We start from the raw sequence: 23,438 nt of genomic DNA, 5'->3' as shown, positions 1-23,438 counted from the left end.
TGCCTGCCAGTTTAGTACCATCTACACAGTTGCTAGGGGTAGTTAAAACACACCCTTATCAAAGAAAGTGCTAAATAAAAGAGCTTTTTGCTCTGTGGATAAATTACCTGCTATGAATCTCTGTCTGGACATGTCACTGCTTTATTTTTAGTTCTTTGGTCACTTATCAATGTGATGTGGTTCAAAGCACAGGCTGAATCTCTTTTATGATATATTTCAATGCAACACGATAGCAAGTATAAAAACGCAATGATATTTGTCTGACATTATATGTTCCATGATTCTTCTATTTGCAAGATAATGATTTTTTTCTCCCCTGTTATTTGTTACACTATTTCAGTCAGGTTTATGGGCCAGTGGTAGTTGAGGCTGTCTTTTTTATTTAGAGAAATGCTAAGGATTATTTTTTTTATATTTCCTAGAATTTTCTGTTACTCATTATCATACCAAACTTTCATATACATTAATTGAATATTTGTTCTCTAGATTCAAATCATCCTTCCAGTTATTGTAAAAGCTCTTTACTACTAATTATTTTCCATAAAGGTGTTTCATGAGGCAGTATCCTTTCATCATAAAACACATAAGATATTATCAGTAATGGAGTTAGTGTAAAGCAAACATTTTTCTCTCTTCTCTAGGAGTCTAAAATCTCTATTTCTTTGATATATTTTGGCACAATATCACTTATTTTATATAATATGTATAACTCTTCATTTTTGTTTGCTATTTTTCCTGTATTAGACAAAGATGCCTCTTTTTTATCTTCACCTGGTTGTTTACCTTTCTCAGAGCAGGCATCTTTATCCCCACAGTTTTTATAATACCATCACTTTCGTCATGACCAGGATGATTAGTGGATCAGGTTCTGCAGTCTAGTTTGATTATTTTGATCTGTTCTGTTTTGGGTTTTTTGTTAGTTTGTTTTTTTGTTTAGTTTTTTGGGGTGTTTTTTGTTTGTTTTCTTTGGGGTTTTTTGTTGGTGGTTGTTTGTTGTTTTTTATTTGGTTGGTTTTGGTTTCTTTTTTTTGGTAATAATAATAGTAATTTCCAAGTCTTGCTGCATACCTAGCTCATTGGGAAGCAGCTTTTTGGTGCTATGAACTGCACGTTGCAACATCCACATCAAAAGTTAATTGAATCAGATCACCAGAGAGAATAAAAAACACTAAATGATAAAAACAGCACAACTCAGGCTGAAAACTTTTCCTGCCATTCCCACCCTATACCACACCATGGAAAATGAAAATGCATGGCAGCTTGAAGAACCTTTATCTGCAGCTGTCTGGGAAAATCTAGAAACATTAAAATTACTTGAACTGAGTGGCTTTCTCAGCCAGGGCTTTCCTTTTAAACACTTGTAGGTAACAGTTTCACGATATCTCAGTCTATCTGCATTCTTTTAACCTGATGAAGAAATTATGACTACTGAAGTAATCCAAGTTAGGCCATCAAAGCCCTCATCACTGGCTTACAAATGATTACAGCAGAGACTGTTATTTGTGACAAGAATGTACACAGCTTCTAGGCTAGTGGAGACTCTCCTGCTGACCCAGTGGCATCTAACCTGAATAAAAACATAATGGGAATTCTTGAAGGAAGCTATTTCTTTAGTCATGCTTCCTAAAGTGATGAAACTACAGAGCAGGAATAATTTCCTACAACATCATCTACTCAGCAAGGCTGGACCTGCGCCTTCCTCTGAGAAGCAGCATCTTTCCTTTACACACTTCATTAGGGCCGTGCAGGCGCTGTGACTAATGGCTTCTGTTCAAGCAAGTCATCCCACTGACTCCAGAGAAATTTCCCACGTGAGCCAGAGTTACCAAAAAACACCATTTGTCATAGACTGATGCTTTCAAACACATTAATCTTCCTACAGCTGCTCCTTTTTAAAAATGGCAAGAAGATTAACTGCTGCTGAAGCTGGGTTAGTCAGGAGGGTCTGGCAACCCAAAGGCTCTGGACTCCCCTTTGGCCACATTGAAAAATGGGAAGCCACGTGGAAAGGTCTGTCTGTAGCACGGTGGGACTGAGCATGCCCAGGTTAATCTGAATGGGCAGATCTTTCCTGAGTGATCTGGTCCCCAGGTGGCACTGAACACTAAAAACAGCATCCCCTTTGTCAGCACCCTGCTCCAGTACTTTTGTCACAGACCTGAATGTACAACATCCATAGCACCCACCCTGCCAGAGCCACACTGCCTGGAGAAAGGGAATGGAAACCCCAAAAACACAGATGCCTTTTCCATCAACTCAAGAGTGTTTTTATTAAGGCATGTTTGGACTGGCAGGACTAATCCTTACCTCTTCTGTACTTCCCTCCTCAACTCCTCCTGCTACAGACAGCTTTTGCATGTGCTGCCTTGTTTTTCTGTGCACCACCCAAAAAGACACAGGAGGAACACGTTCACTGCCACAGCTGCCGAGAAATTGAATTTGCTGCTGAGAATTTAATTACAGAGAGCAATCAACACAGCAGACTGAGAAGTGACCAAATGTGAAATGGGGGTAAGTGCAGAGCAGAGGTGTGGTACAGCAGTGCCTCTCATCCCACATGTTGCACTTCATGTGCATCCACTAGCAAAAGGCTTTGTAACATATGGGGATGACATTAACTATATATAAAGAATGGTTGACCAAAAATAGTGGGGCTTTTTATTAAATTTCATCATCTTCAAAACACTGTTTCTACAAACCAGTGCAGCACAGTAGCTTTAACATGATATTCACTAAATTGAAATGTATTAACATTTTCCAAGCACACATTACTCTTTATGTACAAGAGCCATTTCTAGTCCCAGAAAAGATCATTTTACTTTGACATTTCTAATTAAAAGAAAAACAGTGCTCACAGATAAATAATAAATGAGAGTGCAGATGCTCTTATCTGCATGGCAGAAGGGAACAGGGAATTACTCATGAGTATGTATCTAAATTAAACTATCAGACCTGTCCATAACATGCACATCTGGGTACCACAACTACAGTCACTGACTCATTTTCCACCCACTTTTTCCCAATATCCCATCTAATTATTCATATGGTTTTCTCTTTGTTCCTGAGAAGTCCTGTGATGACTAAGTATAATGAAAATGTACATGTAAGAATGAATGTTGTCGCTCTTTGGGCTGTGGGTAGTTTTAGTAGTTACCCTAAGTTGTACACCAGCTGCATGTTTTTTCCTGAACCAGAGAAACTGTTATAAATAGCTGTATTCAGAGATTAATATAATTTTACCACCTTGATTACTCATAATGGTATAGAAGAGTGAATCACTGTGACTCTGCATTAAATGTCTGGGAGGGTTGAAGATAACTGGCTTATAAGCATCCTAAGTTTCACTCTGCTGGATATTTCACAACACAGACTTTAGGCTTTGGCTTTGCATTAAGAAAAGTGTTCATTAGTGTTTAGAGCAAACACTGGGAATAAGGCTTACAGCTCCTGATCCTCCTTCTGCCACCAGCTTGAGCTGTTCTGTGGCTTTGAGAGTACCACTGGGACACCCACTTGTATCTCTGCAATCTCTAATACCTTAAAAGCACACTGATAAAGCCCTTCTCCACAAGAAATGGGTACTACCAGATATGAGCATGGCTGCACACACAGGCCAATGGTCAAGGGCTGCAGCATTCTGGGTGATGCCTCACTGCTGAGAACACAGAAAACTCAGCAGCAAGGCACAGTTATGGGCTGTTTTGTAAACTTCCAGGCAGCAAAGCAGGTCTCATCCTCAGCCCTGACCCTACACAGGCAGAGAAGACAAACAGCTGCAAAACCTAAACCATGCACCGATAATAAAAGAAATTCAGATGTGGATCCCAAGTTTCCTGACTGGAGTGGTTCCCCTGGACATCTGGGGGTCTGAACTGACCCTGCTGTTTTCGGGATGATGACAGCAGCTTGTGCCCACCATAGCTGCCCATGGCACAATCAGCTCTGTGGGCAAGCACCTTCCTCATGGCATCAGAGGGAGCTGGAGCAGAGCAGAAAATGGCTCAGTGTGCTTCTCATGGAAAATTAAAAGGGTGGCCTTGCTCCTAAGAAATGTCAGTGGCAAAACAGTAACATTATTTAACACCATTTCATCCAGCCTTACTGATTGGAAAGTTGTTAAAGCAGCAATTTAGGCTTAGTCGCAAAAGGACTTAATTAAAACTTCACTATGGATTCACCTAAGCATCCAAAGCATTTCTCATCTGAATGTTCATTCTTGTTTGGATTATGGAGCCGAGCACTCCTATCAGTAATTCCACCTCCTTCTTAATTTACTCAGACAGGGTCAGGATTTATATCCGACTTTGTGTAAGTCCTTTCCCTCTTTAAAGGCTGTGCCAGCATGGGGGAAGGGAGGCAACACTTACACATCCTCATATGTCCTCAAAATAATTAGTTCAAAGACCTAGAGACTGATTCAAAAGGCAACATCCAGCAATGGAGTGAGAATGAGCCATCATTAAGTCTCCAGTTTCAGTAGCACATAATTCAATCCTCAAGCCAACATAGCAACAAACAAAAAAACCAATTTCCTCTATCATTTTATTTTTATTACTTCTCCAGTAACAGAGAACAAGACCAGATTTTACCTCTGCTAACTAACTCTGTTACCTTGGGAATAAAAGGCAAACACTGTGTTACCCTGCGTAGGGGGCTGAGAAACTGAGATGTCAATTTTTCTCTTCTGTAAAATTAGAGCAAGAAATTATGTCAGGCCATAACACTGAGTGAAAATAATAGCTTTGACAGTCAAATTGCCCAAAGGCAGGAAAATGCTGCCCAATTCTAGAGGTGAAACACTTGAGACAAAATAGATTATAATAATTAGAGACAAAGACCTCAGGACTGTCAACATATCTTGAAAAGCGCACCTAATTGATCCCCTAATGAGGAGGTGAGAGGTACAAAGTTACTACCTATCCTCTTAGAGGGCTCAGGGAATGCAAGGGCTATTTTATGGTAAATATTCCAAGAAAAGTGTCTAAGGACTTTCCAGCACCTTCCACTACCTAAAGGAGATCTACAGGTGAGGGGCTTTTCACACGGACATGTAATGACAGGATGAAGGGGCAATGGTTTTAACTGAAAGAGGGCAGGTTTAGCTTAGATATTGAGAAGAAATTCTTTCCTGTGAGGGTGGTGAGAAATGGAACTGGTTGTCCAGAGAAGATGTGGATGCTCCTTCACTGGAGGTGTTCAAGGGCAGGTTGGATGGGGCTTGGAACAACCTGGTCTAGTGAAAGATGGAAGCTGAGACTAGATAAGCATTAAAGTCCTTTCCAACACAAACCATTCTACAATTCTATGATCTTCCCATGCAAGTGAGGTTTTTCAATGGCCCCCAAACACACAAAGCCTCACATGCTTTGCTTAACCATTGCCATGCAGTAATCGGGCTGCCCAAACCCCAGGGGCTGAGGGGTACTGGCACAAAACTTCTCTGTGGCTCAGAGGTGGTGAATTGTGCCAGTGGGGCACAATAACTCTCTGGACAGGCAAAAGCCTTGGCACACCCACGGTGGGAGCGAGATGCCCCTTCCAGCCAGTACAGCTGCAGCTTGAAGCTTCAAGCTTGTCATGACGCTTCCTGTGATCACCAGTGCCTTGTAATCCAGCAGCATTTACTGGATTAACACAGAGAAACTTTACGAGCAGGAAAACAATAAGAAGCTGCCTAGTTAGGAGATGATGTAATATAGAATCTAGTTTGTAATATAGATTTATATAACTGTGGTGCAAAAAACAGTACAGACAATGTGCAGCCCAGACAACTTCCATGACGAGGGAGCCATTCCCACCACCCATCCCCATCTCCTCCTTCTCCACAGCCCCTGCTCCTGCCAGGACACCATGTATGTCACACAGCTCTCACCTGTCAGTCTTTCACCACATACTCAGCAGTTGTTCTTTCCAATCCCTGGGATACATCTAATGTTTTGCTAGCCCATGTGTTGATTTGCCTTTCAGGATTCTCAGTGGCAACCCTATGTTTTTTTGGTACACACTCATCCAGTTATAATGCCTAAACCACCCAGGGTCTTGCTCTTTTTGATCCAGAGGACCTTTCTCAAAGGGTTTTGCAGTCTAAATACCACCTTGGACTTGATTATAAGGCCAGATTTTACCACTTCTGCCCCCAAATAACAGCTGCTTTGGATGAGGTCAGCTACTTTAACATCAGCATTGTCTTTGGTGTGGAGAACATAAATTGCTGCAATCATTTTCTCCCAGTTCTTGCTCGAAATTCTTTAAAACACTTTACTCTTTGTTAAAAGATGTGGAATGCAATAAGCCACAGTCAGACCTCACTGGTAATAGACTTGTCAGAGGCACATTGGCTTTCTGCAGGGTAGCAGCGTGTCATCTGCAGTCTCTGCGAACTGTAACACCGAGCACTTGCAGCCTTTCATGCTCACAAAGCTCTACAAATATCAAAAGAGACCAACAGATAGTTCAGAGCCTTCCCTCTTGAAAATTAACCTCTATGAAGATGAATTCACTGTCACTAAGTGACCCCCTCACTTCTCCATTTTCTTCCCTAGGAGTGTGCCGGTGAAAGCCCCTTGTACCCGTACAGGAAATACTAAATTCTAAATACTAAAATTCTTTTGTGGTCAACAAGCACATGTGGAGGGTGGACTGGTACAGGCAGGATGGGGTGGGATGCAGGTTGAAGAGGGCAGTGCTGCCCACTGGAGGAGCACCACTCAGAGAGATGAATTCCACGCAATTTCACACACTGAGAGAAAAAAAAGCCCAACTCAGTGAAATAAAAACCACGAAGCATGCTGTTGCACTTGTGAATTGAAACTGGGAGTTTATTTAACAGAGAACTTGACCATTACTTTCTGAACAGACAGAAGGGCTTGACCCTTTCAAATACTCTTTCAAAAGCTTGCCTCACACCCTAATTGCCCCATAAACATTGAGGTTTCATCCCAATTGACCAGCCTTTCTTCCCAGGGAGTTCTTCAGTGTCATTACACAGGATGGAGTTAACTCCACAACCAAAGCAAAAATCCCAATGATTCCTTTTCTGCCATCAGATTTTGGGTTATGGGGTTTTTAGCCCTTCAGTCTTGAAACCTAACAAATTCACCTCCAAATCTCTATTGCTTCTCAAACAGGTTTCAGACAAGAGTGATTGGAAAAATCATAATTTTTCAGTGAGTTTCTACATTTCCTAAAACAAAAACAGGTTGAAGAGAAAACTGAAGGAAAAAACGTGATGATAAAGGATGTTGATACATAAGTTAATCTTCATTGTTCTAATGTTATTGAGCCATCTAGGCTTTTAGTCACCCAGCAGTAGTATTTGGACAGGTTTAATCCAGTTCCACAAAGTGAATATTTTTCCATTAAGTGCAACAAGCTTTCTATGAGTTCTTGTAATTTTCCTCAGACTTTTGCAGCCAAATAAATGTAGTTTGTCAAAATGAGAATGACTTTTATTATCACCAATCTATGCATGACACTCTTCTTTAATATTCATGACATGAAAATCTTACAATTTAAAATTTATACACCATGGGTTGGTTTTTTGTGCATTTTATTTTATTTTTATTACATACATTTAATGCACATGTAATCGTATTTTAAGTTTAATAAATGCACAAAACTTGCTCCATGGCCAAACTTTTTCAGTGAATCTTTCACTATACGTGGTGATTTTACACAACCCTACAGATATTCACCCCACTGCCTTGCATCACTTCACTTTCACACAGAAACAATGAACATTTTCAGGAGGTCCAGGCTTTTCAATGATTTTCCTGAGGTTCTCACTTTCAAAGCATGGATCCCTATTTCAATACTCAACAAAACCATTTTAAAATAACATTTTATTCACTTGTTCTTGTTTGTGAGAAGAGGTTTTCATGTCACTGAAAGTGCATGTTTGTGGTGGAGAACAGGGTCCCAATGGTACAGGGCACACCTTGGAAACAACCTCAAAAGACCAATCCCTAAAACACTGTGCTGAAGTAGGTTCTCAGGGCTTAAATCTGCAATTATTGCAATTATTATAGATTGAAAGATCATGCATTAACAGAAATGCTAGGTTTAGGAAAAACCGTCAGGTTTAATGCCAATATTCACAATCTCATGAAGGCCCAACAAAGAAGCATTTTTGGGCTACAGCTTTCTAACTCTAAATATTTAGGCATCCTATGCATGGCTTAAGTATTTTCCTTGTTAAGTACTGGAAATCTACCCCTTATACACTCTTTTACAGCAATAAAAAAAAGGCAAAAAGAAGTGTAGTGCCTCGCACTTGATTTTATAGTATTTTCCGTCCCCCACTGCCAGAAACTACAAAGGTATAGTTTTCCGTCTACAAAACTATAAAGGAGAAAGCTCGCTAAATCCTCTGTTTTGTCACTCAGAATTCACCAGTTCAGAGCACAGAGCAAACAAGTGCCCCACAGAGGGGACAACGACACACTGGCTCCAAGTGGCACCAGCGATGTTCCCCAAAGTGCTGGGGGCGAGTGCGGCTGCGCCGGAGGGACGGACGGACGCTCCCCAGGGCTGGGTGTCCCTCCCTGCTCCCTGCCACACGAACAGAGCAATGTCCAGACGGGCTGGCAGAGAGCTGTTTGCACAAGGTCACCTCCATACACGTAATCCCAGCTCTTCTCTCCGGGAAAGTAAATATTAGTGCCTATTATTCACAAACATCAAGTATACAGCACGCCTTATGCAAACGCCGCGTGCATATGGGCACTAGATAAGCCACCCACACGCTGTATCTCAGATCCACACACCCTGGCGCTGAGCAATCAGCCAAAATGTTCTCCTAGAGCAAGATTCATGTTTCGCTACCAATATGGTGAAGCTTTTTATTCAGAGCTACTCTGTTATTACAGTCGAACAGGCCTGACAGTATCAAAGTTGATCACAGTTCTAATTATAACTTTTAATATGCTGGATTTTATTCATTCCTCCTCCTTTTCAACCTTGATGTTTTATTTCCAGCTATTCAAGGCTTAAGACTCATAAATGAAAAGAGAAGCTTCTGGTTCTTTGAGCATGGATGTTGCTGACTGTGGCCTATTCAGAAGGCAATCTGCACAGAAAGGGTTCAGGGTATAACTATTTAATAGCTCAGAAGCAAATCCCAAGGCGGCAATTACCTAAGGTACCTGCAGCATCCCAAGTGGCTCTAATTAAACCACTCTAAAAAATTGCTGAGCTTTAGTTTGTGAAGGATTCAAGGCCATCAAGGCCAGGTTGGGAGGGGGCCTGAGCAACCCGGTCTAATGAAAATGTCCCTGCTCATGGCAGAGCTGGAACCAGATGATCTTTAAGGTCCCTTCCCACCCAAATCATTTTGAGACTCAAGGATCAGGATGTCCCAGACCTAAGATGGACAGCAAGGAAATAAACCACTCCTCCAAGGTGCACAAGCAGACCCAAGCAGTCTCCACTCAACAGATGTATAATCTTTCACTAGGTTTCCCCTCAGCACTGAGTTTTCCATATTTCCAAGTTTCCCAAAACAACCTTTTCCTTTTTATTTCTGCTCCTTGTTGTCCTTCTGAACACCAACATCAATGCAGTTCCAAATTTCACTGCTCCCTGAAGCACCAGACAAATGAACTCTTCTTTTCATGCCTCGTCATGACCTTTCTTTACCAGATGCAAGACAAGATGATAAATTGGGGTCCCTTTTTATAATGTCAAAATAAAGGACACAGGAAAACCTTCACTTTGGGTGCTCCTGAGGCGTGTAGAATTCACAAACTAGAACTACATCAGATATAAAACAGCTGAGTAAGACAAAATAATTTACCTCAGATGAGGACCTGAGCTGATAACTTCAGTGGGGAAATTATATCCATGTACTTGAGAAAAATGAGCCAGATGGAGCAAATGTTAAGGCAAATACTATAGCATATGTATGTACAAGGCCCCTCCAATCTGAGTGAACAATTTAGCTCAACATTAATATTTTCAGGCATGTGCAAGTGCATCCAAGAGCTTGTGCCTTCCTTTTGTAAGGCCACCTTCTCACTGAGCCACTGCTCCGAACCACGTTTAACTTCTGCAGTTACAGTGTCCACAGGGAAAATGCAGCTTCAAGGATTCAGTTCACTATTCCCAGACTGTCTCATCTTCACAGGGCTCCCAGGGGTTCATGCAGAGGATGATAAAGGTAACAAGTTGCCAACTGAAATCCTGTGAGGACCTGAACTATGGCCAGATTTGATCATCTGAAGAGTCAGCGTGGCCCATTTCATTGCAGTTCCCCTCCAGCAGCAGTCCCACACCATCATTCTGTTCAATCTGCTACACAAATTCCATTTTAAAAAGCATATGAGGACATCATTAGTCAGTATTAAAACGTCTGCAGAATGTATACAGAAGAAATATTTCAATGAAAACCCAAAAAGGAGCATGAAATGAGCACCAACGTGACTTAACATTTAAATATTCTTAACACCAATCAATGCAATTTTTTTCAACACTGCCCCTAAAGCAAAATCCTCAATTTACTGGAGGCAAAAGACTTAAATTCAACAATATGTCTCAGTTATGTCAGAGCATTGACTCTGTGACACACAGAATTCCCTGACTTTAATCCAGGATGGTATTTAACTTCAACTTCATCTTAAATAAGGCATTCATTTTCAAACTTCAGAGGAATTATTCATGTGCTTAAAAGCAGGCACATGCACGAGCGTTTTGCAAAGCTTCCAGTCCTGTCCCTCCGCTGCTGGTTATCACTTTCCATTAGGTGTAAGAACTTTTCATAACAGGCACCAGAAAAATACTAGAAAAGGAACAACACTTATTAGAGGGAAGCCTGGGTGATGCTCCCTCCTCTGGTCTTGTACCATTTTTCTGCCCTATCACCTCCTCTACAATTTCCTACCAAATTTGCTCCACATTTCCCTTTCTCTTGAGAGTTGTTGCAATATGAAAAAATACCCATTAGGTACTGGGCCTGCACAGGGCAGGGTGTCACAAACCTGAACCTCATTCCCTCATCACTAGTGATCCACGTCTGTGTGCTCCTGGTGCGTTCCTCCCTCTCTCCACGGGGATGGATAAATCTGGCTCACTTCTGGGTTCAGCTTGTCCCCTTCAGACTTTGACTTCCTTAGGGGCTGAATTTTAGGTACAGCCAGAGAGAGGATCAGTGAAATAAACCTTCAGTGTGGAAGGGAATGTTACCCAATCCAAAGTCTCCTCTATCAACACAGGCAGTCCCCAAAGGAAGAGTAGCTAGTATTGGTGAGTTTTGTGTCAACACACATGATTTGCACTTGAACTTGAACCCACATAATTTTAACCAAAGTGGTCCCATTGACAGAAAACATGTTTCTAGAGAGGACTTTGTTAGGCTTCTATACAATATTACTTATTATATTACACTAATATATAATATTGCATTAATATGCAATACTACAAAATAAGCATTTTGAAAATGAAGAAACCGTGTGCTTCTTTTGCCAAACCTAATTAATTCTTGTGGGCAAGTAAAAATAACTTTATCAGTTTTGCCAAAGCTATATTTACTTCTATGAAGATTATTACCAGGTTCTGCATTTTACAAATACAAATTTTACCCAGGAGTCTTCTCTGTGGAAAAAAAAAAAAAAAAATTGCAAAACCAAAACCCACCAGGCTACAGAAAGACTGTGGACCGTTTCCTTCTCCCATTTATTGTTTTTCAGTGGATGTTTTGCTGCCAATACCATTCAGCATTTTACCTGCTTGTTGACCAGATGGCTGAGTATTTTCAAACAAGGGGGGAAAATATATATATATATATATATATATATATATAGCAAATTAGACTTTTTTTCTTTACAAATCTTAGCTGAATCTTTATCAGTATTCAAGTTTGGAAATGTTATATGTTTTTTATGAATATTCCATTTTGAGGGGGGGAAAAAAAAGACAAAATAGAGACAGATGACACCTGTAACACTAGAGGGACACCATGCTTGGGAGGTTTAGCTTGGGAACTTCTGCCTGACTTGCAGCCACTCGTCCCAGGATAGGATCAGCCCTTTGTGAGCATTTAACTGCCTTATGTGAAACAACCCTGTTCATTGAACAAAGCAGTATCTTAAATCACAGCCTGACAAGAAAAATATGTAACACTGTACACTTATGAGCAAGCCTCATCCAGTATTGCCCTCCTGGGTTGTCTCCAAGCCCACAGAGTCCATTTCCACTGCAAGAATAACTAATAAATAAAACCAAGGGGAAACTAGCAGCCCAAGGCAACCTGAGCTAACGGTGGAGAAAACACATCTTAGATTTAACTTGGCCATCAGCTACATTCAGCTTCTGAACTCTTTTCTGTGTCTGTGCTGCCAACTCCAGATAAAATGATCTCCAGTATCAGTGTCTAGCCAAGCCTTGCTCACTGCACAATTCCCCAGAAGTCCACATTTACCCACAGGGCTAAGGAAGCTTCTTTAGACAGCTACAAATCCAAATTTGTTAGCATTTCTAGCAGCTAGAGAGTGCCTGGAGCTGCAAGATTCCCTCTTGCACCCAACCAAGGCCCGGTGAGGGACGAGCCTGGTGTGACAGCAGTAGGCAGAGCTTTGTCCATGGCCCCATTAAACCCTTTTCCAGGGGCAGGGCAATGTGTTACCTCAAGGGCTGCATCAGTCAAATCAATCAGCAGGGACTCATCAGCCCATGGACTGGGGGAAAGGCAGGAGGGAGAGAACAGGGTTTTGCTCAGCGCCATTCCTCAGTTGTCCCTGACTTGTGCCCGTGAGATGTGACCGTGTCTAGGACACACAGAAAGAAATGCATTCATAGCTGGTTCACCTGCCTGGGCAATGCAGCCAGCCCATAACCTGCACATGGGAAGCCATGAAAAATCATGCAGCTGCCTTTTTTGCAGTGGGAAATTAAACAGAGATACAAGGTCTAGCCCATCTGACAAATTACAAGCTGATCTTTACAGGCAAGCTTAAATGTGTGTGTCTAGAGATAGATAGACAGACATAGGTATATCCTGGATGGATTATACAGAAATTTGCTCTGGCATTAGCCTGATGTTAATTATTCCCTGGATAGGAAGGGACTCTGCTGTGTGATAATGCACCTTTGGTAGGAAGCTGCTACAAGGCAAAGCAATAAAAACCCTTGGCTCACAAACAGCTCTCCGGAACTAAGGACCAAGATTGGGCTCCTGCTGTGTTTCCCTTCTAATTCAGCAGTTTAGAGGCAAAGATTTAGATCCCTTCCCCAGGATAATTAGGTCACTGCAGAGATGTCCCAGCTTTATCAAAACACCCTCACCCCTGCAGCTTACAGAGTGCTGCATAGTGACCTTGTAGCTTGTGTTGTAGCTTGTAGTTGCTAATGCAACTCACAGTGGAGACTGATTCTACTGATGGGTCCTTATTTTACTTCAGGTACTAAAAGCTAAGCATCTACCAGGCAAAAGCCAGCATCCCTTTGTAGCCAGTGGAAAAAATGGGCACATTCAGCTGAAAAATCACATTCAGGATGATAATATTAATCTTGAGCAGTGATTGTCTGTGCTAGATACTTAGGTCAAGCTAGGTGCCTGACTTGTACAGTTAAGAGCAAGGTAAGTTCTTTTTATGGTAGAAATGCTGGTTCTGCCCTATGTTACTTCCACACCATCAGGATCTCATGCTTGGACCGTGCATGGATCACTGGAGCAAAGTCTCTTGACACTGATTTTCTGCTGTCCTGAAGAACCATCAGGTTGCTACATGCTTTCCTAACATACAATAAGTACCCAGTTATCATCATCCCATGACACAACTGCCTCTACTCATCTTTAATGCCTAGCTGCAGGATTCCTGTGGGGGCCATCCAGAGCTTCTAGTGCAGTGTCCCATGCTGTGCCAGCTGCCATGGGCAAATCCATGCCAGGGAGCACACTGACAGCTCAGGGACCAGGGCTCCTTGGGTCTGTCCTGTTCAGCAGGCTAGAGCAGATCATTGCCCCAACGATTTATTTTTATTTCTAGCATGTGTGGAGCCCAATGAGGCGCCACTGGGTCTTCCCATCACACTATCTACAGTGTAAATGCTAAATTTAAATAATATCAAAGTTTCTTAATTGAATTGTACTTTCAGTAACAGTCACATAAAGCCTCCCAAAGCCTTGAGTCAGGCATCATTGCTTCCACCCCATCAAATTCATATAACCTATTTAAGCGCCACAGACCTTAAAACACTGTGCAACGCAACTTCACTTCATTTAACTTTACAGATTTTCAAAGTTCACATTTTCTTTTTGAGGAGCCAACTTAACTTTTTTTTACTCCCACCTCTTTCCCTGAAAGCTGTGATTCCTGCATGAGCACATGATGAGGCCTTAAGGAAATCTTTTTTCCCTTGTTTAGCAAAGCAGTTCAAGAGATTTGCAGGTCAGTATCACAATGGGCAATGCACCAAACCAGCTGGTTCCTTCAGGATTTTTTTAATTTAAAAGCTGGAACTGCAAAGCAATGACTTTTCAGAAGAGCCAGCAAACATTTAAGTAGAATTGGCTTTAACTGCTGGTAAAAATACTGCAAAACAAAAAGATACAGGAATTGATTTGTTTTGATGTTATGCCTCCTCTTAGCAGGGGTGAGTGGGAGTGTGGTCATTGACCACAGCTATTCCAGTAGCAGTTCAGGGCTCAGCGTGGAGCTGTTAGTGAAACCTGGTCAGTGCATCCCTGAAAGGATGGCTTGACTCTAACAGGATGTGTTCCTTTGGTGCAGGATAGAGCAACGCCTCTGGATCTACTGCCTCACTGTGCAGAGGCTAACACAGAGAACAGTGAGCTTCCAGCTAAGAAAAGGAGAATTCAGAGCCCTGGTGTAGCCTATATTCAGCATGAAAATCATTAATTGACAGTCATCCTGTCAGATCTTCTGCAAGAGAAGGGAGCTGGCCTGGGTTCAGCTGTTACTTGAGCAGCTCTAAGGGGGAGCCACTCTCCTGCTAATCAGGACACTTGACATTCATCACAAGGCAAGACAAGCTCATCAGCAGGTCTGCAGGGCAGGTGCCTGTGAGGAAGGTGCAGCATGATAAGCTGGATCATTTCCCACTCCAATTCTATCATGCAGCCTTTCCCCAGCATCCCTGGGATGAACATCAGCTCACGGTCCCTCCATGCAAGCATGAATCCTGCCATAAAGAAGTCTGGTTACAGCCCCTCGTCCTTTCCTTCCAAGAGAAGCCTGGATTTTTTAAAAATTGGATTAAATAAGAACAAACAAAAGAGAGAAGAAAAGAACTGTCTTGGGAAATCTTTCTTCTCTTCATTTGCTTCAGGGAGTCACAGAGCTGGAGATAAAAAGCAGCTTACCAGAAACAAGCAGCATTTGATCAGCACTGTTGACCTGCCAGCGGGAGGGAGCCATGGATATAAAAGCCTGGGAAAAATCAGCAGTCATCCATTTCTGCTGTACGTCTCTCAAAAGACACAGCACCACCCCTTGTGTGTATAAAACACGACTGGCCTGTGTGAAGGTCTCCCTTTAAGAAATTTCAGAGAGCAAGTACAAAACCAGAAAGATTTCATACACCACAGGAAACACCGTGGGAAATGAACATTTTAAAACTCAACAGAGCTCAGGTCTAAATCACCTTTACCCTTCAGTTTGCTGCTAGCAGTCACCACCTTGTGCACTTCAGTTTCCTGATTTCTCTACTATTAAATGTGTACTGTATTTTATCAAGCCAGCAGCAATTATGTTAATGGCATCTTCAGGTTTTGCACTCCCCATTGCTCCTCCCTCTGGCTTGGTTATCTAATGCATTTGAATTTTCTGACCATATTCATTACATTAAAAACACCACTAAGCATGTTCAGGTCAGTTCCACCCTCAGAGGGAAAGTTCACCCGCTCCCTAAAGCAGGGGTTTTTCATCAAATTGGATTATAAGATTAGCACTAGTAACCCACATTGGTAATTATAATATAGAAAATAGCTCTTTTGACTGGGTCTACCCTGCTAACTAGAAGAGGGGCAGGGATCTGCCCACACTCATGGACTGGCTCTTCTTGTTTAGAGGAATATCTTCTTGTGATGCTTCTGCTCTTGGCAGGGTGGGCATAGCCTTTTAACCAATCCCAAACACCCTGAGCCACTTTCCTGTGGATTATCCCTGGAAAATATTTGTACCTCTAAGGTGGAACAAAATCTAACCAAATGAAAACCGAGCTACCCAGCATTTTCACCACCAGGTAACAGCTCCTATCACTTTTTGTAGGTACTTTCCAGTAATCTTCAAGTATCACCATAAATCACCTCTGTTGTGTGTTGTATTTCTTGACCTCAAAACACTAACAGGTAAGAGAGGTTAATCCCATATCAGTGTAATGAGTGATTTGTCTTCTCCTTGTAGCAGTAAAAAATCAATGCCAAAGAAATTTTCTATTTGGGAATACACCATCATCTGGAATTATTATTATTTTAATTGAAAACATGTCTTGCAGCCATCAAATACCTTTCCTCACAGGGACAGCACTTTTATCTCTTAAGTCAAAGCACAACAGAGAGCAACAATCCAGTTCTTTCACACCTTTAATACAAAGCTCTTGTTTTCTTCTTCCTACATCAGGAAATACAATCCCCTCGCCGTTACCTCGGTGTAAATCCAGGCTAGTTCTAATCCACCAAAATTTTATGTTCTAGAAATAAAAGAAGAGCAGACTTGTGCCCTTGAGTAGGTCCCAAAGCCACCTGTACCACTTCCATCATCCCAGAATCTAAACACTGACTGAGTCATCTCTGCCACTCCCCCAGCTAAACCCTCACCCTTTTCTTTTGTTTGGGTTTGTTTTTGTTGTTGTTGTTTTTTCCTTTGGGCAGGTGAGTTTGCAGCCAAATCAGCGCTAGTTCTGACTCAGCACAGTGACAGGATCATCAGCACCAGCACAGCAGAGCCAGTGCCTCAGCTGCACATGTTGTCCTAGGTCATCTTAAATCAGCTCTGAGCCCATGTCCCAAGTGCACAGTGATTACTGTCTGGCACTATTTATCAAAGAGAGTATCACAATGCTTGTGAAACAAGGTCATTACGAGACTTAGATAATGTTTTGTAATTGAAAGGAGCTTGTTTGTTTTTGCTTTAAAAGATGGTTGTTAAAAGAAAAAAACAAAAAGGGGTTTATCTACGCCTCTCCTTCAAAACCAGAGGGTTTTGTTTTCAAAAGACTGAAAACCAAAATGTTCCCAGTACCAGCAATCAAAATCCAAACACGTTCTCAGGTCCAGGGTAAGACCTAAGGTATTACCAAGGGGTGGTGAGTGGGACACTCTTTTCCACATGGGTGTAAGGGCTAGGGAAGATATGGCCATGCTGGATAACAACATGGGACCTTCACAGCAGCAGCCCCTAGACAAACCTTGGCACCCTCTGGGAGATATGTGGGACATGTTCCCAAACACTGTTTCTTTCTAATCTCAAGTATGATGCATTCAAGGCTACTTTTCTTTTTACCAATCCTTATCTGCTCTTCCCTAATTTTTTTTTTTTTTTTTTCCCTACTTCATTGATGTTTACTGCTTCCTTCAGCAGGTGTTGACAGCAACCCACCACATGACACAGGGAAGCCTGAAGTGATGGCACCTCCCTGTTGCCCACAGCCTGAGCCCTGCAGGTCTGAGAGCCCCTGGCTCTGCCCCACAGTCATTGCAGCCAGTGGGAGCCCTGCCAACACCTTCACTGAGCACAGAATCAGGCTCACAGAAAAGGTTCCCTTCAAGTGATTCCAGCATTTCTGACCCAGGTCAGCACCTGGCATAAAGCAACACACAGTACTGACAAAGCCTTTCCAACCAATAGCTGGTGGAAAACATGGCCTGGAAGAGGCAGCTGACAGCCCAAATCCCTGCAAAAACCCATCCTGGCCCCTGCCTGGCTGGTAGTCCCGACTCCACGATGCATGGACGTATCAGGAATCCCAGCACAGCTCCCATTCTCACTCAACCTCAGCCTATGAAGAAAAAGAGAAAATAAAATCATGGCTTTCTTTATAAATGATAAAACTCACCCTGAATGATCCAGTGATATTTGATGGTGGGAGAAATGCAATCTTGTCTTGGTTTAATGGCTGCTACTCTTTTGAGTTTATGGTCTGTTACGGCAGTTTCCACTATGAGTAATTCTCTTATCCTTGAATCATTACAACCACAGCTCACTATCCAGTTTTTATGCCAGCATTTGTCTTCCTCCCCAGGTTTTCATTTCTGACACCTCACCAGTCTTTCCCATGTTTCCCCCACCTTGTTCTGCACATGTGCCTTCTGCTGTGGTACCTGTGCCTTCTGCTGTGGTACCTGTGCTTTAGCATCTGTCTCCTCACCTTTGGTGCACGTGTTTCCACTCCATCGACTTCACTGTCAGCAGTTTTGTAGCCTGTTTGCTCCTCTTTCCTCATCTTTATGACCCTTCATCACCACGGAAAATGGAAGCTGTCCATTTCTCCTTCCCCCTCAAAGACAAACTCAGCGTAGCAAGACGTGAAAGAAATAAAATGGTCTGTGTAGGAATCTTTCCACAGCCTCTCCTGCTGCCTATGAATCGTTCATAGATTAAGTGTCTAATATCTTTCAGGGTGGTTAGAAATCAGGGAATACAACACTGGATCATCCCAGCAGCTGGTATAGGCAGCACCTGCTCTGTTGCCAAAGCAGCAAATGCAGATGCTTCAGAGAAAGGGACAACAAGGAAACCAACCTAGAAGGAGAATTCCTTTCTAAATGAGCTAATCCCTTCAGAGATTTTAAAGCCAAAAAAGACTAAATGAATCTCAGTGATCAAATAGTTGTATTCGATCAACCCAAAGGTTGTTTATGGTAATATAAAAATAAAACATATTACCTTTTAACAATGAAAACATTTAGCCTTCCAAACGCACAAAAATCCTTCTTATTTCTACCTTATCCTATCGACTGGCATCTCATTAATTTTCTCTATCCATGCATTAATATTCTTTTTCTTGCTCTGTCAAGTTACTCCCTCCTTACCTAGAGAGCCCCACCCTCTGCTGTGATCACCGTGTGCTCATTAACCAGCTGTAGAACAAACAGAGCGTTCACGGCTCCCGAGTACTAATGATAGGGCACAAAACCACTCTGACAGGTTTGATTATTTTCTTTTTCTTTTAATCACCCACCCAAATTGTTTCACATCAGCACACGCACACGGGTTGCCTCTACAGAGCCTTCTGCAATGACTCCAATGCAGCTCTTCCCAAGCAGGTACAGTTCACTTACAACTCAAGAGTGTTTCAGATACTCCGATTCCTGCCAGCAGACATCCCTGTTACTCCTTCCATGTGTACTTGGTGACAGGCGTGCTGGCTTACATAACATCTTTCCAAGACTGACACATCTTCTCTCCATCCTTTCATGCAAAGACAGAATTTCACCTTGCTTCCCACGCTGCTTAGTTCAGTACCCAGTATCGTGATTTAACGTTCTAATATACTTAAAATACTTCACACTTAGCTCAGAAATACTCGAGTTTTTAACCTATTCTCATCATGAGAATTGTCACTATTGCAACACCAAATCCACCTTACTTAAGTTCAAGTTCATTCTTCCCTTTTATTCTTAAGACTTCTTTGCCTTGCAAGTGATTTTATAAAAGACTCTTTCATTTTCCAAGAACATTTCTTGTGCTTTTGTTTTTCTTTTCCATAAGCATTCTAGCACACTAAGGCAAAAATGCATTCCTTTTAGGAAAGCATTTAGCATTACCCTTTAATTTACCTGTCTACTGAAACAGCAGGTAAACCGTGCAGTGGATCAGAATCACATTTATTATCAATGTCAAAGGCATGTCTCAATCTGCATAATAACTGAGTCGAACAGGAGTATGAAAGAAAACATCTTTGCCAGCAGGATACTCTGTATCTGTCTTTGAAAGCAATTTGGCTGAATGGGAATTAAGAGAAGAGTCACTCAGTGAGTTCAACTTTTTTATTAATATTATTGCAAAAAACAACACAGGGAAAGGAAAGATGAAATGAAGAAAAGACCCATTTAGACTGAGTATCAAATGTCCTAAAAGCAAAATCTGCTCATATTTGGGGGAATCTCTAAAGGGAAGCTGAAGAAGACCCATTCAGTTGAAAAGTTTAGAAAAGCAAAAGTACCAAACACTGGAACATAAGATGTAACAACCATTGTCCCTGCAGCAGCAGGGGGACTGGCATAAATATCTCATTATTCCCAACATAACAGCTTAATGTGTATTTAATGGCAGTGAAAAGCATACATGTCATCAATTCTGCTCAAAGTCATAATTTATGCAACACATGAAACATTTGCATGAGTACCCTGATCATCATTGGCACAGCAGAAAGAATTCACCAAGCACTTCCTCTTCTACCACTGTCCTAATTCGAGCTGCCAAGTCACCAGAGGCACAGGGTACAGTAATGGGTCTCCCCAGGTTCTGTACCCCAGCCATCCAAGCTGAGCCTGCCTCCATCTCTTGGAGATGCACAAATCACCTCTAAATCTGCTGCTGGCATTGGAGAGCTCAGGGAGGGCTTGTGTGTGAACGACCACCACAGCCTGGACAGGACACTGTTGTGCCAGAAGCTTATGGCCATATCAATTTACTCCCAAAACTCACAGGAACATTCATTCAAGCTGCTTGTACCTTTGGTTTGCAGCACAAACTCGCCCCTCCTAAATCCAACACGCTGAACTGCTACAGTCCCTGATGAATCGAGTCAATGACAAAAAGGTTTCTGGAAAGTGACATTGCTAGACATTATTATTTTACTGTCTATGTAATCAGAGCACCAAGGAGCCTCGGGTACAGCCAGAGATCCCACTGCTCCAAATGTTGCAACAGCACAGAAATCTCACAAACCAGCAATATCTGCATTTGTTATAAGTGAGGGAACAAAAAAACAAGTTGTCAAGGAAGGATTGGGGAAAATTCTGCTAAAGAAGGATCCCCCATAGATTGAAATGAACTACCTGTTAGTACAATTAAGCCTTGTGCTTCTCACACCTTTCAGGTATAAAACAAAAGACGTTTACCAAGTCTTTGAAGGACTGCAATACCCTCTGACAGGCTGTGCTTCCTTATGGCACAACTTCATCCCTGTCTGCCCAAAATCAGAGTCAATCTCATCAGAGCAGACGTGTTTTCAATGGCAGTACACCCAGGTCACTCAAATAGTACAGAATAAGGGCAAATGGCAAAGTTTTGAGAAAAATTATTACCTTCTGTTCTTGCCTTTTGTAAAGCAGTTCATCTGCTATCCTGGTTTTTTGTAAGCTCCTTTTCCCCTCCCCTCTATCTCCATCCAGACATGTTTGTAAACACTTTTCCTGGGACACACGTTTTCATGGCTGCACACACCCCAGCACAAGTAACACACAGCTTTTTAAAAATGTGAGTGAGGGCTCTCTCTTTCAAAGAGTGTTCAAGTCAAGTAAAACAACGTTGTTAGCCTCTCTGAAAAGAGAGCAAAAGCACACAGGTCCAGATCCAAAGGGGTACAGGAGTGGGGCTCCAGGGAGAATTTAAACACCTAAAGCCCAATGCAAGATGCTCAAAATACCAGCTCTACACTTTTGGTACCACTGCACAGGTTCATGTCTCACCTTTAACCATCTGCAGAGGTTCATTTCTTTTTGAAGCAAAGCCTTTTGGATGAAAATGGCTCTAAAAGTACCTGTTTCCCTTCACTAGCTGAAATTTCTCTCTCTGAGAATGACTAACATTTATGAAAAAACATGCCCTAAGAATGATCAACATTTAGGAGAAACATGCCCAAAACAGACACTGATTTGCCAGACATCACCACTCCCTACTGCAAGATTTCCCACGCTAGACTAGCACTGAGCTCTGCTACTTGGAAGACAACAAGGAAATTTTCATAGGCAAAGAGAGAATATTCCCCAGGTCAGAAACACTCTCTTTCATCACAGGAAGGAGGCATGGTCTTCTGCACCCCGCACTGCAATAGCCTCCAAGCATGGATCAGGACCCTTCACCAGCTGAGTGCTCCCACCTGGCTGCGGTCACCCACCCCCAACCCGCTCTGGGAATGTACAGATTCCTTTTTGCTAAACGGGGCAACTGCGGGAGGTAAAGTGGGGCAGCTCTGGTCCCAGAGCATCCTCGGATACGAAGGGGTTAGAAGGAAGGGGACTGACCCTTGGTAACCCACTTACAGGTTCTGCTTGCCTGAGCAGAGCTCCGGCCACCTAGATCTGTTCGGGATGGTGACAGCCAGCCTCCTCACCCCTACTGCTGGCTTATAATACAGGAATGACCCACTTGCTCTTTAACAGCAGCAGAGAGGATTTCCTTGCATGTAAGGCTGGAAGTCGTGGGAAATAGCTTCATGAAGCCCAGGTCCCTTCTCCGGGAAACCTCAGGGGCCACCCGGGGCTGCGCATCCCTGTCAGCCTCAGCCCCGCGTCCCGCACGGCTGTGCGGAGCGTCCCTGCTCCGAACGCACCGACTCCCTCCAGGTTCGGCTCCTTACAGCAGTAGAGAGCCAGAAAGTTTCTCTCCCCATGTCACACGCACGGCTCAGCCCCGGACACACCGAGCTGACACCGGGAGGGCGGGACAGCTTCACACACCATCCCTCCCCTTACTCTCCACCTTTGCGCTGATTCAACACGGTAATTAGAAAAACAGCGAAGCCGGCCGAGCTCCCTTCGTTTGGAGGGGGACTCCACAATTTCCATGCACCGAAAGGAGCAGCGATCACCACGGCCAAGAGGAGTGGGGAGTGCGGTTCGCGGCCAAGGCAGCCGCTCTACTCGTGATGCGGGGGGGCTCGGCCGCCCCAGAGCCCCCGACCGAACCGCAGCGGAGGGTTCTTCCCCCAGGGTCTGACCCCTCTGCAATCCCACGGACACTTCTGGGGGAGCCAGCAACACCCCCGCGCTGGGATGCCACCCTCCTCCCGAGCCGGTGCGTACCCCCCACCCGCCCTTACGGATGGGGAAAACCCAAAGAGAAGGAGGAAAATCTCACCTCTTCGCAGGGCGGCAGCTGCAGGGCGGCCGCTTGCCAGCCCAGCAGCCAGCAGCACACCCAGGCGCCGCCCGGGTACCCCCGCTCCGCTCCGGCCCGCCGCATCCTCAGCATCCTCAGCAGCATCATCTTCCTCCTCCCCCGCCGCGGAGCGCCCGCGCACCCCTTGCCGGGGGCGGGGGGTGCTGGTGGGGATCACCGCCCCCCGCTCCTGCCGGACACCTCCGAGCCCCGGCCGCGGGCCGCCCCTGGCCCTGCGCCCCGCCTGCAGCCGGGCATAACCCCGGGGCTGTCGGACACAGCGGCCCCGCCGGCCGCCCGCCCCGGCAGCCGGCACCGCCAGAGCCGGGAGGAGGGGCCGGAGCGGGGGGAGGAGGAGGAGCGGGAGGGGGAGGAAGGCTGGCAGCGCAGGCGCACGCTGCCGAGACTGGTCCAGCCCCGACGAGGCGAAGGGAGCGC

The 23,438-nt window shown here is 43.6% G+C and overlaps 1 protein-coding gene across 1 annotated transcript in view; it reads right to left on the bottom strand.

The window, feature by feature from the left end:
- The window catches only part of ELAPOR2 (endosome-lysosome associated apoptosis and autophagy regulator family member 2), a 96,762-nt gene extending 73,547 nt beyond the window's left edge, over window positions 1–23,215 (bottom strand). Inside the window, exon 1 of the mRNA XM_040063021.1 lies at window positions 22,980–23,215. Coding sequence (XP_039918955.1) covers window positions 22,980–23,108 — 129 coding nt within the window. The 5' untranslated portion in view covers window positions 23,109–23,215. The remainder of the gene's footprint in view (window positions 1–22,979) is intronic.
- Window positions 23,216–23,438: the final 223 nt, after the last annotated feature.

The sequence above is a fragment of the Hirundo rustica genome, chromosome 4 (assembly GCF_015227805.2).
Source record: "Hirundo rustica isolate bHirRus1 chromosome 4, bHirRus1.pri.v3, whole genome shotgun sequence".
NCBI lineage: Eukaryota > Metazoa > Chordata > Aves > Passeriformes > Hirundinidae > Hirundo > Hirundo rustica.
The sequence above is the reverse complement of the archived record's forward strand: the minus strand, read 5'-3'. Positions and strand labels throughout refer to the sequence as shown.